This window comes from Acipenser ruthenus, chromosome 56, assembly GCF_902713425.1.
Source record: "Acipenser ruthenus chromosome 56, fAciRut3.2 maternal haplotype, whole genome shotgun sequence".
Classification (NCBI taxonomy): domain Eukaryota; kingdom Metazoa; phylum Chordata; class Actinopteri; order Acipenseriformes; family Acipenseridae; genus Acipenser; species Acipenser ruthenus.
Window position 1 is genome coordinate 5,191,018 of NC_081244.1, and position 15,550 is coordinate 5,206,567.

The 15,550-nt window shown below is 42.3% G+C and overlaps 1 protein-coding gene across 1 annotated transcript in view; it reads right to left on the reverse strand.

Moving 5' to 3' along the window:
* LOC117404347 (filamin-A) overlaps nt 1-14,295 on the reverse strand; it is a 68,056-nt gene extending 53,761 nt beyond the window's left edge. The window contains 2 exon segments of the mRNA XM_059017302.1: nt 3,313-3,752; nt 14,117-14,295. Coding sequence (XP_058873285.1) covers nt 3,313-3,691 — 379 coding nt within the window. The 5' untranslated portion in view covers nt 3,692-3,752; nt 14,117-14,295.
* Between the last annotated feature and the right edge of the window lie 1,255 nt (nt 14,296-15,550).

Sequence of the window (15,550 nt, forward strand, 5' to 3'; positions counted from 1 at the left end):
AAATTCATAAATGGTTGTATGAAAAAAGATATTATAGAAAGCAATGCATACATGCCACTTCAACCCACTCTTAAACACTGTCTCACTCCTTTCTTGAATAAATACATTTAAGGTTTTGCTTCCAAATAGGGAGGTATACCGCTATGGCCAAAAGTTTTAAAAATCACCCCCTAGAGGTATTCTTAAACACAAACGACTTACAATTGAAGTCACTGTGTTAGTCAACTAAAATTGGCTTTGAATGAAAGCTGTTGAACAAAATCACAAGGATCATTGTGTCTCTGAAAATGTCAATTTCAATTCCTTTCAAAGTATAAAATACTAGAATTATTTGGGCCTTTTTTCTGGTTTAAGATATGCTGTGCTGCTAACAAAATATTAACAAATAATGAAAACCGTTGCTAACTGAACCCCCCCCCCCCCCACACACACACACACACTTCAAGAATTCTTTCCATTCTTGAGATTTTTAAATAGACTGGATGCAGTCAGGAGCAGAAGAAAATGTAGGACTGAGGTGGACTGCAGGCACATCTGCAGTGCGCTACAGTGGGACACACTAACCAGGGAAGGCTATTTGGCTCATCTGTGCTTATCCGGTTCTTAGTAGCGGATTGATCTCAGAACTTTGTCAAGTCTGGTCTTGCAGGATCCCAGTGATTCAGCATCAACAACAAGACTAGGTAACCCATTCCATCCCCTCTATCTGTGTGAAGAAGAGTCTCCTTCAACAACATGACTAGGTAACCCATTCCATCCCCTCCCCACTCTCTGTGTGAAGAAGTGTCTCCAACAACATGACTAGGTAACCCATTCCATCCCCTCACCACTCTCTGTGTGAAGAAGAGTCTCCTTCAGCAACATGACTAGGTAACCCATTCCATCCCCCCCACCACTCTCTGTGTGAAGAAGAGTCTCCTTCAACAACATGACTAGGTGACCCATTCCATCCCCTCACCACTCTGTGTGAAGAGCCTCCTTCAACAACATGACTAGATAACCCATTCCATCCCCTCACCACTCTGTGTGAAGAAGAGTCTCCTTCAGCAACATGACTAGGTAACCCATTCCATCCCCTCACCACTCTCTGTGTGAAGAAGAGTCTCCTTCAGCAACATGACTAGGTAACCCATTCCATCCCATCACCACTGTGTGAAGAAGAGTCTCCAACAACATGACTAGGTAACCCATTCCATTAGAAGTGTCTCCTTCTCAGGAGTTTACTTTTTTTTTTTTTTTTTACTAGAAGACAGACATCAGATGGGATTTCCAGACTATATGGTTAGAAACAGTATTTTTATCCAATGTATTAATTACAATTCCCATGGTTTTTACACATTTAGATATCAGCTTGCACGGTGATTTCTGTGAAATGCAATCTGTATAAAACAAAGACCTAACTTGATTTCATTTCTGTTTTACATCCCAAAGTAATTCTATTCATAACCTACCATAATCACAACAGGTAACACACAACATGCAGGGTGGAGAACGTAAACAAACGGGCCTGTCAAGAGGCTTGCACAGGCAACGTCAATTGTGAATAACGTTAATAGTGAATTATATTTCAATGCAAAAACTTATAAAATGTCTTTATAAACTTTGTTGCTTATGTACCTTTATTGAAAAAAAAACACAAAAACGGTTAAATTGGCAAAAACAAGATTCTACCGTAAATTCAAAGTTTGTAACAAACGGCCCAATTGCAAGAGTTTCGAATTACGGACTGCGTTTTATCCGGTTTATTTTCTTAACCGAAAAGGGACTCATACTTCACTGTACTGTAAACGCATTTGCCATTCGTTTTGTGGCGTTCTACAGCATGTCTAGTCAAAGTATTAAAGACTGAACTAGCGCATCCCCTCCAACAGAATAAAAATCCCTTTTAAAAATTAAAGGAATCCTTAAACAGCGTCTATACGTCCCGATTCGCACATGAGACTCAAAATGTCACCGTGGTTTGTAACACGTTGCCTCTCCCTTCCTAATTTCCATTCAATGCATCTACACGTTTAGTTGCATTAAGCAAATGAGATACATGCGACGGTGTGCGTGCTTTAAGTATGGTACAGAAAAGAAATCAATGAAAAAAAAACGGTCCCCTTTTGTTTTAAAGAATATGGAAGGTACGGTATAGCAAACTCGTATTGCGCAATCTTCTATCAAACTAAGTAAAAGTTTGCAAAGTTTGGCATGGCGTGCATATGGAAAAACAACCTTAATTTTCTCCACGCTACGTGTTTCGTTCAACCTCCTTTCCCGTTACTAAAACCAAAGTAAAACATGAAAATACAATAGGTAAACCAAACGTCATTCAATTACAGCCTATTTTAGCTGCGCTTATCAAAACAATGCGATATTTTCAAAAGCTTTTTTTAAAGAAATAGCGTTCAGAGCCAAGTCGTAAAGAAGCGGAGTTCTTAACGTTTAGAAAAATGTCCCAAAAATGTATATATGTTGCCGTTGTGTCTGACTCGCACGTTTTATGTTGATTTTTGGGTCTCGCTGCCAAAAAGACAAAGATCTTTCAGCTTGTGCAAACACAGAATTGCACTCCATACAATAGGTCCCCTCAGAATCCAGTTGCAACCCTAAAAATGGGATTGAATCACCCCCATAAGAGTTATTTGCAAATAGAAACAACGCCGCAAGACTTAACAGCCGAGCCTTCCATAAATGATACTTTCAAAAACATATTTTCTCACGGCTTTTGTGGTTAGGAGTAAAAATATCCAGCAGATAAACTTGACAAATACACGAAACGAGAACTCGACAGAGGCTTCAAACACAAATCTTTTGTGGCTACAATGTTACGCTACAGTCCGAGCAAAAATAAATACCGTTACTTCTGCATAGTTGAAGTTTACTTTTTAAACATTTTAAAGTCTACCCCTGTAGAGATGCAATTTAAAATCGACGTACGTCTAGACAAGCGAGTTAATTTGCATATAGCGTTATATTTAAGATAATTGCCTGCACAATAATTTACTGCATCAAACTTAACGACTATACGGGACAGAAAACTATTAAAACTATATACACATAATTAACTGGTCTGCAGAGATTTAGCCCAACCTGTTATTAATATATGGTCTTTGAAACGGGCACAAATAACCGGTTTTAAACTAAACAAAAAGAATTAGCTTCTGTGTAACATTTACATCAACCTTAATACACGGTTTTAAAACCACATGCATCCTTATTTTACACACGCGTTAAAAATTATGCATTAATTCTGTAGAGTCGTGCATAGTTTTTTTTATTTTTTGTTACCCTCCCGCTCCCCCCAAAAATACTAGGCTCTGTACTTACCGATAGACACCAGCTTGATATTCTCTTTGTCCAAGAACTCCAGCGCCACGGAAACATTTTCCAGCTGCATTTGCCTGAACGTGGGGCGCTGGTTAAACTTTCGGAACATTTTTTTCTGGCTCAGCACCTCCAGCAAACCGATGAGCCGGAGCCCGTCTCCCAGGTCGGTCTGCAGGTTGGCAATGCGCTTGTTGACGCATTTCAGGTGCTCGTTACACCAGCGGGTGAAGGTGTTCTGTTGGATTTTCTTCCAAGGAGCGTCTTCCGCGAGGTCTTTCTCGGTGGCGGGCATATCGGCGTCTTTGTCGGCTAGGGCTGCGTTAGATGCGGCGGAGCTAGCAGCGCTCGACTGGTTGAGGCGAGGGTGTGTACTGCTCATTTTTAAAGCTTCTGGCTGGGTGGGGCCGGCCTCACTTCCTCAAATTTGTAAAAGGCTGGGTCTGGTGGAAAATACAAAAAACACAGACGAGATTTTAAAGAGATAGTAACGCCACCAATAGAAGTATTTAGACAATTTTTGAGTCAATAACACACTTGAAAAATAGGGTTGTAGTTTTGTCATGTAAAAACATGTATATTAAGAAAATAACACACACACACACGTGAATTATTCTATTAAAAGTGTGTGGTGTTAAAGATTACTGCAAGAAAGAGTACGTTTGTTACTGTGTTGCATATTGAAAGCAATTGACCTATGAATGAATTTGTTGTAAACTTTACACAACATTCCTATATATCACGATTATATAATTAATCATAATGTATACTTTTCCACAGTAAAATCATAGCAAAGTGTATTAAAGCATTGTGAAAGCATGGGTAAAAAACCCTGTAAAAATTGCAGTGCACATTAATGAATGTTTTAAATAAATGCTATGTTTTTATTATAAACAGAGGTGGAAGTGAGACTGCCATTGCATAGCAGTTCAGTCCATTTTACTGTGAGTTTAATAAGACACACCTGAGCTTGCTACCTAAACGCTGTGGAAAATCAAGCTGGTAGTAAAACCTGGAATGGGTGAAACTGCTGTGCAATAGGAGTCTTATTTCCATCCCTGTATAATCCTGGTTTACAAATTGATATGCAGGCCACATATGAGAGTATTTCATATTCAGTATGTTACTTCTTGACAGTGCATTATATATATATATATATATATATATATATATATATATATATATATATATATATATACTATTAAATATTGTACACACGAAGTCTTATACACAAATACATGCAGTAGTTTATTATTATTTGTTTATTTAGCAGACGCCTTTATCCAAGGCGACTTACAGAGACTAGGGTGTGTGAACTATGCATCAGCTGCAGAGTCACTTACAACTACGTCTCACCCGAAAGACGGAGCACAAGGAGGTGAAGTGACTTGCTCAGGGTCACACAATGAGTCAGTGGCTGAGGTGGGATTTGAACCGGGGACCTCCTGGTTACAAGCCCTTTTCTTTAACCACTGGACCACAAACGTTGAAGGAGGGCCAGTTGCGATGGCTTTTCTGTTACGTACATTGCAAACTTATTTAAACACTTAGAAAACCCCTTAGAAATGAGCTTGTCTGCCCAGGTACAATAAACTTCCCTTTACAAATGCACTGCTGGGAGACTGTACCCCGAGGCTGGCTTGCAACAATAGCAACAACAATGTCACGCTCTGTGTCATCCAGACTGATTAGTAATGTCTAAATTTTTGGAGTCTGATTCATTTCCTCCCTTTGTGACCAACTGCAAGTTTCCACCCCCTTCACCCAACTCTAGAACAGACGGCACACTGAAATGTACCCAACACAGCCTCCCAGTCCATCAGCTGTAACCAGTGGGCCATACTGTTTCCCTGCCTCCCAGTCCCTCAGCTCTAACCATTAGACTAGGCCACACTGCCTCCCTCCCAGTCCCTCAGCTCTAACCATTAGACTAGGCCACACTGCTTCCCTCCCTCCCAGTCCCTCAGCTCTAACCATTAGACTAGGCCACACTGCTTCCCTCCCTCCCAGTCCCTCAGCTCTAACCATTAGACTAGGCCACACTGCTTCCCTCCCAGTCCCTCAGCTCTAACCACTAGACTAGGCCACACTGCTTCCCTCCCTCCCAGTCCCTCAGCTCTAACCATTAGACTAGGCCACACTGCTTCCCTCCCAGTCCCTCAGCTCTAACCATTAGACTAGGCCACACTGCTTCCCTCCCTCCCAGTCCCTCAGCTCTAACCATTAGACTAGGCCACACTGCTTCCCTCCCTCCCAGTCCCTCAGCTCTAACCATTAGACTAGGCCACACTGGTTCCCTCCCTCCCAGTCCCTCAGTTGAAACAGGGTAGGCAGTCCATCTAGTGGAGAATAATTTTAATCGTGCCAGTCACTAAAGGCAGCAGCTGGTTGGTAGACAGAAAGGACATGGTCCAAGGGCAGGCTGGGAAATTGAGTTTTTTCAGGAGTCAGTATGAGACCCTATTCCAGGACCTATCTACAAACACAAGAACATTTACGAACGAGAGGAGGCCATTCAGTTTGTCAGCACTCACCCAGTTCCTAGTGGCTGATTGATCTCAGAACCCAGTGATTCTGCCTCAACAGCATGACTAGGTAACCCATTCCATCCCCTCACCACTCTCTGTGTGAAGAAGAGTCTCCTTCAACAACATGACTCGGTAACCCATTCCATCCCCTCACCACTCTCTGTGTGAAGAAGAGTCTCCTTCAACAACATGACTAGGTAACCCATTCCATCCCCTCACCACTCTCTGTGTGAAGAAGTGTCTCCTTCAACAACATGACTAGGTAACCCATTCCATCCCCTCACCACTCTCTGTGTGAAGAAGTGTCTCCTTCAGCAACATGACTAGGTAACCCATTCCATCCCCTCACCACTCTCTGTGTGAAGAAGAGTCTCCTTCAGCAACATGACTAGGTAACCCATTCCATCCCCTCACCACTCTCTGTGTGAAGAAGAGTCTCCTTCAACAACATGACTAGGTAACCCATTCCATCCCGTCACCACTCTCTGTGTGAAGAAGTGCCTGCTTCCCTCTGTCCTAAGTCTATCTCCACTCCAACTGTGTGTCCCCTGGTCCTGGTTTCTGTGCTGCGCTTGAAGGGTCAGGGTTAACAGTCAACTGCTTTTAAGATTTTAAAGACTTCAGTCAAATAGATTCTGCTCAGTAGCTTTATAACTAATTTATTTAAGCCCTGGATTAGTCTGGTTTCTCTTCTGGTAAATATTTTTCAAAGGTATGTAAAGTCCCCAGCTTAGATTATACACATATTCAGATTGAAAGGTACAGGTAGTGGACAAAAAAATGAAAACAGCTGGGTAAATGAGGGACACCAAGTATATTGAAAGCAAGGGCTTTCACACAGGTGTGGCTCATGTGTTAATTAAGAAAATGGCATCCCAGCATGCTTAGGGTCATGCTTAGGGCTGGACAGGCCTGGTTGCCTATAATTATGGCTAGCATGGCTGCAAGAGGAGACCTCAGTGACTTTGAAAGAAGGGTGATTGTCGGGGCGCGTTTGGCAGGAGCTTCAGTGACCAAGACAGCTCAACTTGCTGATGTTTCACGAGCAACAATGTCTAAGGTGATGTCGGCATGGAACTCCGAGGGAAAGACATCATCAGCAAAGGGCAACAGTGGGCGGAAGCGCATACTCCAGGATCGTGATATCTGTGCATTAATTCGAAGTGCAAGGCAAAACAGGCGAGCAACTGCAGATCAACTGACTGCAAATTTCAACCTGGGGCGCGAGCGGCCAGTTTCATCAAAAACGGTCCGCCTAGAACTCCACAGAGCAGGATACCAAAGTGGCCCAACGCCCTATTAAGTGACTTTACATTGGGGTTTCCATTTTATTGTCCACTACCTGTATGACATAATGGCAATATTTCAACAGCATGCCTTATATGTCTCAGTGCATTATTCACATTTATCAATTCACCTAAACAATATCCCTACTGCAGATACTGCTATTAACATGTAGGGTATGCAAGCATTTGGAGTTGGTCCAAAACAGCTATATACAAGGACTTTAAAACCATCTATACTAATGCAAGTAGCACCCACTGGAGTCTCAATCCTTATGATCTAAACATCACTGTATTAATTTGGCTAAAAGCACTAGCTATGAGAAATGAGCTCTTAAACAGATAGAACATCCCAAACTAAATAAAGTGTAAATGTTTTAGACAGAAGCCTTAAATGGGATTTTTAGCTGACTAAAGATTTAACCCATTAAGTACCTATGTATTTATTTATTTGTTTTAAATCTGAACGCAAGCTGTATTTATGTAATTGTGTACGTTCTGCGTTTCTTCACAGATCATGTTAATCCTTTGTTTTGGCTACAAGCCTGCAGCGTCCTATTTTGAGGACGGCCAAGTTAGACACGCCCGTAATCAAAGCAGTTAAATTTCACGACGTCTATGAAGCTTTATCATCACCGTGGGGAGGAAAAAACACCAAGAAATTGATCATTTTTCGGCGTATTTTATATTGAGACGTCATAAAAGCGTCTGAAGGGTTGTATTTGCAGAGTGAACAGTAACACTTGGACTTAAGTTTTGCAGTTAACAAAATGAAAGTTAAAAACCAGGACCAGAGGACACATTTGGAAATTAAATGGACTTAGGACAGAGGGAAGGAGACACTTCTTCACACACAGAGAGTGGTGAGGGGATGGAATGGGTTACCTAGTCATGTTGTTGAAGGAGACACTTCTTCACACAGAGAGTGGTGAGGGGATGGAATGGGTTACCTAGTCATGTTGTTGAAGGAGACACTTCTTCACACAGAGAGTGGTGAGGGGATGGAATGGGTTACCTAGTCATGTTGTTGAAGGAGACTCTTCTTCACACAGAGAGTGGTGAGGGGATGGAATGGGTTACCTAGTCATGTTGTTGAGGCTGAATCACTGGGATCCTTTAAGACCCGACTTGACAAAGTTCTGAGATCAATCAGTTGCTCTCTATTAGAATTCTGTGCCTCAACTTGTCTGACAAACACAGCATCCCTACAGGAATGTGAGTTCTGCTGTCTTGAAAACGTCGACCTCACTTAACACTTAAAGAAAAAAACTTGAAAGACTTAAAACAGCATGTCTATTTTGCAAGCAAGTAGTAACAAACCAGTTATCCAGATTTTCTTTTATTTTTTCCTTAAATTTAGAGTGCCTTATTATTTTACCCCTGATTTTCTCCCTAATTTTGAATGTCCAATTATTTGTTCCCCCTTCACCGTAGCAATTCCCCCGCACAGCTGCTCAGGAGAGCTGAAGGTTCAGCGAGCGTCCTCCGATCCCACGATCGACCCAGCTTCCTCTTCCACACCCAGGAACTCGAGAGCGGATGTCAGCGAGCTACCGCCCTCTAGAGGACAAGCCCTGCAGGTGTCCGCTCTGAGCTCGCTGGGCGCCTGGCAGGGTTTGCTGCAGCGTGATGAGGAGAAAGAGTCCCTGACAGTTTTGCCTCCCTAACCCGCAGGAGCGCCAGAGCCAATGCGATGCTCCCTAAGGAAATCCCAGTGAAGACCAGCAACGTTGCACAGCCTGGTCCCCCGAAATGTTCTCCTTTCTCTAGGAAATCAGCACACTGGAGAAGGGGAGTTTGATAACTTCACTCAGACTGCTTGCTCACTGAATATCTTGCTATCCCTGAATAGCTAAGTGTTTTCTCTTTACGAATATGCTAACCATTTTAATGAGCAATACATTGTAAAAGAAATCTATATTCTGGTAAAAGGGAGTTAACTGAGGTTCATTTTAATAACCAGATGCTATCTGTAGCTAAAGGGCGAAAGAAAGTTTCCTTCCCTGTAAAACATTTTGGAAATGTGCATGAGGGACGCATTACCCAATGCTAAGTTTCCCCAGATATCCAGAATCATGTTCAATTACATATACCTACTCAGCTCCGTTTTTCACCCCTCCCTTACCTTTCTATGACCTTTGCAATCATTCAAGTTGGTCATTTTATTCTTTATTAAGAATACCACCTGATTTACCAAAGGATCTCTGCAAACAAATACGCCGATAAAAACAACAGGGGGCTGAAATCAAGCCAGCTTTATTGAGCAATAGAGTGCAGTGATGTAGCAATATCTCCATTAGAGCAACACATCTTGGATTTGTTCAGAATGATTCAATCTAAGGGAGGTGTAATACAAATTAAAATGGCAACTAGCTATTTGTACTGATATCCATGACTGGTTTGAGTTATGGAGACTGAACTGCTCTCTCCCTCATATTTTAAGAGAAAGGGTGCTCCCTCCAGTCCAGGGCAGGCTTGAGGCATGGAGACTGAACTGCTCCCTCCCTCCCTCACCCCCCTAAGAGAAAGGGGGCTCCCTCCAGTCCAGGGCAGGCTTGAGGCATGGAGACTGAACTGCTCCCTCCCTCCCTCACCCCCCTACGAGAAAGGATGATCCCTCCAGTCCAGGGCAGGCTTGAGGCATGGAGACTGAATTGCTCCCTCCCTCCCTCACCCCCCCCTAAGAGAAAGGGTGCTCCCTCCAGTCCAGGGCAGGCTTGAGGCATGGAGACTGAACTGCTCCCTCCCTCCCTCATCCCCCTAAGAGAAAGGGTGCTCCCTCCAGTCCAGGGCAGGCTTGAGGCATGGAGACTGAACTGCTCCCTCCCTCCCTCACCCCCCTAAGAGAAAGGGTGCTCCCTCCAGTCCAGGGCAGATGAGGCATGGAGACTGAACTGCTCCCTCCCTCCCTCACCCCCCCCTAAGAGAAAGGGTGCTCCCTCCAGTCCAGGGCAGGCTTGAGGCATGGAGACTGAACTGCTCCCTCCCTCCCTCACCCCCCTAAGAGAAAGGGTGCTCCCTCCAGTCCAGGGCAGGCTTGAGGCATGGAGACTGAACTGCTCCCTCCCTCCCTCCCCCCCCCCCCCTCCCCTAAGAGAAAGGGTGCCTCCTCCAGTCCAGGGCAGGCTTGAGGCATGGAGACTGAACTGCTCTCTCCCTCACCCTCTTAAAAGAAACATCGGACCTTCAAGTACCTGAAGACTAATCAAAAGAAAGCTGAGATAAACGACCTTGTAACAAACAAAACAAGGTGGTCTGCTTTGGATAACTGTTATCATCCTCTCTCTCTCTTCAAAGACTATGACCTCCCAAAAGAATGTTAGCAGCATTCCAATGCGCTCATGTTTCAGGCTCTAGTCGCATTATAAACATACAGATTGCCAGTCAAAGTCCATGGGAGTGTTTTTGTATTTGTAACTTTAAATCATATTTAAGTAACTGGGCACGATGTGTGAAAAAATCAATGTCCAATACTAAATTGGGTCTCCTATTTTTCTTAGAAAATGTACATGATACCGCTGTTTACAGAGGGGACCGCATCTTAAAGGATTGGCTATGACAGGGTCTGCTGTGGTATGAGACCAATATCTTGCCCCATAGTTTACCACTCATTTTCAAAACAAATGTAGAGAAATGCTGTCTGCAAAAGTGGTAGGATGTATTTTTGCAGTACTGATCAAGATATATATATTTTTTACTTATCGAGACCATGATGTGATATGCAAAACTTTTGGCCATAGCTGTACATTATTTAGTGCCTGCATTTATCTTGTAAAAATGTGACTTCTTGACTGCCCGGTATTGACAGTGTTATGGCAGGTGTATCTAAGTTTAGTCTGAGAGGCAGTAGATCTCAAACAGCAATAATTCAGACATGGAAAATATATAAAGTCGTACTTACTATCCAAACTTGCTTCACTTATTTTCTTGTTATATCTATCTATCTATCTATCTATCTATCTATCTATATATATATATATATATATATATATATATATAATATATATAATAATATATTGAAGGGGTCATTTGTCCACAGCCCTACGTGTTAATTACTTTGCAAACAGGCAATATAAATGCATGGTTACATTCAAATGACTGCTGTTATCTTTTAACCATAGGCCTTTTTCCCATATAAAACCTCATACACAGAACTCAGCTCAAATAAAGCGATTACCTGTGTGCAATACGATACAATGGGCTATTGTTACAGCGCCACCTCTGGTAAACAAGTGTATATGCCAGTCATTCTTCTTACAGTATAACGTGCGTATTGTCTTTCAAACTAGTCTTTAACTATCTCCCCAGCGTCATGACAGTTCTTAGTTTCGACGTTCAACGCTAGTCAATTCCAGCACACTGACAGCCCCTCTTTAAAAAAAAAAAAAAAAAACACACATTCTCAAGATTAGTTTGTGTTCAAACTGGATTCCAAATGGCAAACGTTTTATTTCTAAGTAAATTTCACTTTTAAAGCTGCACCCTTCTCAGTAACCCTCTCAGCGAGTCAAGCTTGGTATTTTTGTTTGAGTAGGCCTGCCGCGCCCTTTTTTGCAAACCCACCGCAAGAGTAATAAGACAACTACGAAAACCACGACCTACTTTTTGGAAACGTCGACCGCATGCACACACTAGCTTTTTGAGAAACTCTGATTGCAAAACGCATTCTCAGCTGCAGGACAGAAGGTAGCCTCCTTTTCAGACGCTGTTAATTAATTCTGTAGTATTCGACGTTAACTAAACGACTAATTTGTTTTCTCTAAATTAACTATAAACATCATTTTAGCTTATATATATATATATATATATATATATATATATATATATATATATATATATATATATATATATATATATATATATATAAATGCGTGGTAAGTTATGAAAACGACATATGACATCTAACATGCCTAACAATATATTTTGGCCCTGCGGTGTATACTGTAATTATATTCTCCAATGTTATTTAAAAATATATATCTTAGGGCAGGGCTTTCCAACCCTAGTCCATGGGGACCCCCTGTGTCTGCTGGTTTTCATTCCAATTGATCTCTCAATTACTGAACTAGACCCTTAATTGAACACATAATTTTCTTAATTAGACTTTTTTTTTTTTTAATTCAGATTCTAAACAGTTGCAGATTTCAAGTTACTGATTATAATATGTTTAGCTAACTTGAAAATCTGCAACTGTTTAAGAGCTAAAATCAAGTAAAAAAATGTCTAATTAAGCAAATTCTGAGTTCAATTAAGGGTCTGGTTAAGTAATTGAGGGCTCAGTTGGAATTAAAACCAGAACACACAGGGGGGTCCCCACGACCGGGGTTGGGAAGCGCCCTTAGAGGCATCTTACATATCGATAGGGTAAAACTAATACAATTGTAGGCGTATAGAACTGTCTAAAACACTGTACGTTATTTAATGGCCTATATTTTTAAAAAGGAATACATCCGTTTATTGAGTCATCGGTATGGCATATACCCTACATTATTTGATAAAATGCCCTTATGTAGTTCAACTGATTTTTTGGAATGCATAGAAAATGATAAAAAAAAAAAACCAGCCCTAATATACAGCTGCAGGACCTCATACAGCTTGGAAGTAGTTGATACACCCTAGCTTAAATTTGTTAAATGGCATGGACAACTCTGGCCAAAACGTTTTGCATCACCCTATAAGTCGAACGGAACCTGCTGAAAAATGTTACATTCGCATATTGAATTACATACCGCTTACATACCGCTTTATAACGAAATCTAACATGAAAGACTACTGTACTGCTGTTATGGCTTCTGCGTGGTCGACTTTTGCAAGAGATCATTTTGTAGTTTCTTTGATTACATGACGCATGCCTGTCAACTCTCCCGTATTCACCGGGAGTCTCCCGTATTTTGGACCGTCTCCCGGACATCTCCCGGGACAGATTTGCTCTGGTATTCTACTGCTAAACCCCCTTATGTCAGCAAACCTATAATGTCTACAAAATCCATGGCCGGTGTGTGGTTACTGCAACCACCCCCAACTCCCGATTTTGTATTTTCAAAAGCTGACAGGTATACATGATGTTAAATAAAATAACTAAATTATGTTCATACAGTTTTTTTTAATGTCTTAATCCTAAAATTCTCAATGCAAAACATATGGCCACTGATTTGAACTATATCGCAATACTGTGTTCTAACCGGGGAGTCAAAAAGCATGCATTAGGATTAGCTAGCAAATCTACAGTATTCTACTAACCTGAAAGAAAAAATAGGATAGGCTCCTGTCCAAACTTTTGGTCTGCAAACGCTAGTGGGCGCAACACGCAACCGCAGAATACATCCAGTTTTACAGCAACAGTGAAAAATCGGATTCATATTTTGCCATATTTGGGTAAGACCTTTATATTCAATTATAATGACGAATTAACTGAATGTAATGCAGTAACCTTCTCCAGCCCCCGCGAAGCAAAAATAAAATTAAAAACATACATTAAACTGCGTTCGCAATTCTAGTTTCCACATGACAGCCCGTTTTGTGGGTTACATATATTATTAACTATGTAGTATCTGTCCTAAGCAAAACCATACAGCTGTGTTACTGTACTGACGCGCAGTAATGTTAGTGTTCGGCACAAGACAACAGCTTTAGCAACGTTTAATGTAAAAAGTAACTTCCCCCGTAAATGTTACAAAAAGTGCAATCGTTTTAAAAGCATAAATGTAGTTATCCAGTGTATGCATTTATCGTATTTTCTAATAATAATAATAATAATAATAATAAAACTCTGAGTCTCACAAACTTTTGCAAAACGTGCATATAACCCACCACTTAGATATTTCAGACTTTTTAGGTGAGACTAATTTGCATCAAAACAAACGAAAACAAACACAAACAACTTCAAAATGCATTCTGTAGTCTCTATATACTGTAATACAATAGATGACGTCCAACAAAATACGATAAAATATCGCTGAAGGCTTTACATGAAAGCTGACAGTGTGTAAAACTTACTTTTCTGCCTCTAAAGTTCTTTTTTTTTTCTCTGAGAGAAGATGTATCGAACAAGCTGTGTTTGTGCTGGAGAATTCTGCAAAGATGTAGGTCCTGAGTCCCGGCTCTGCTGTGTTGGGAATGAGTTTACATTTACCACAGACCAGCAAATGACACCGTCTCTCTCTCTCTCTCTCTCTCTCTCTCTCTCTCTCTCTCTCTCTCTCTCTCTCTCTCTCTCTCTCCCCCCTATGTCTCTCTCTCTCTCTCTCTCTCTCTCTCTCTCTCTCTCTCTCTCTCTCTCTCTCTCTCTCTCTCTCTCTCTCCCCCCCTATGTCTCTCTCTCTCTCTCTCTCTCTCTCTCTCTCTCTCTCCTCTCTCTCTCTCTCTCTCTCTCTCTCTCTCTCTCTCTCTCTCTCTCTCTCTCTCTCTCTCTCTCTCTCTCTCTCGGGCTTATTTAAAAATCCTTAATTGGTAAAATATCAATGTGAAGTTTTCTCTCTCACTCGCTGTTGCAGAGCTGACGCGATGTAAGACCCCGCCTTTCGATTTTAAAGGTATGATGTCACCCTGTTCGGCACTCATGCAGTATAGCCCTGCAGCGGTCCACGGCATGTCAGTTTTCAATTATATACATTAATACTGTATGGACGATGCACCCCCGTCCTTCTGAAAGCTATGTAGTAGGGTTGAGTAGCTCAGTGGTTTGAGTGCTGGGCTGCAGTGTGGAAGGCAGTGGGTTTGAGGAGCTCAGTGGTTAGATAAAGAAAGCGCTGGGCTGCAGTGTGGAAGGCAGCGGGTTTGAGGAGCTCAGTGGTTAGATAAAGAAAGCGCTGGGCTGCAGTGTGGAAGGCAGTGGGTTTGAGGAGCTCAGTGGTTAGATAAAGAAAGCGCTGGGCTGCAGTGTGGAAGGCAGCGGGTTTGAGGAGCTCAGTGGTTAGATAAAGAAAGCGCTGGGCTGCAGTGTGGAAGGCAGTGGGTTTGAGGAGCTCAGTGGTTAGATAAAGAAAGCGCTGGGCTGCAGTGTGGAAGGCAGTGGGTTTGAGGAGCTCAGTGGTTAGATAAAGAAAGCGCTGGGCTGCAGTGTGGAAGGCAGCGGGTTTGAGGAGCTCAGTGGTTAGATAAAGAAAGCGCTGGGCTGCAGTGTGGAAGGCAGCGGGTTTGAGGAGCTCAGTGGTTAGATAAAGAAAGCGTTGGGCTGCAGTGTGGAAGGCAGCGGGTTTGAGGAGCTCAGTGGTTAGATAAAGAAAGCGCTGGGCTGCAGTGTGGAAGGCAGCGGGTTTGAGGAGCTCAGTGGTTAGATAAAGAAAGCGCTGGGCTGCAGTGTGGAAGGCAGGGGGTTTGAGGAGCTCAGTGGTTAGATAAAGAAAGCGCTGGGCTGCAGTGTGGAAGGCAGCGGGTTTGAGGAGCTCAGTGGTTAGAGTGCTGGGCTGCAGTGTGGAAGGCAGCGGGTTT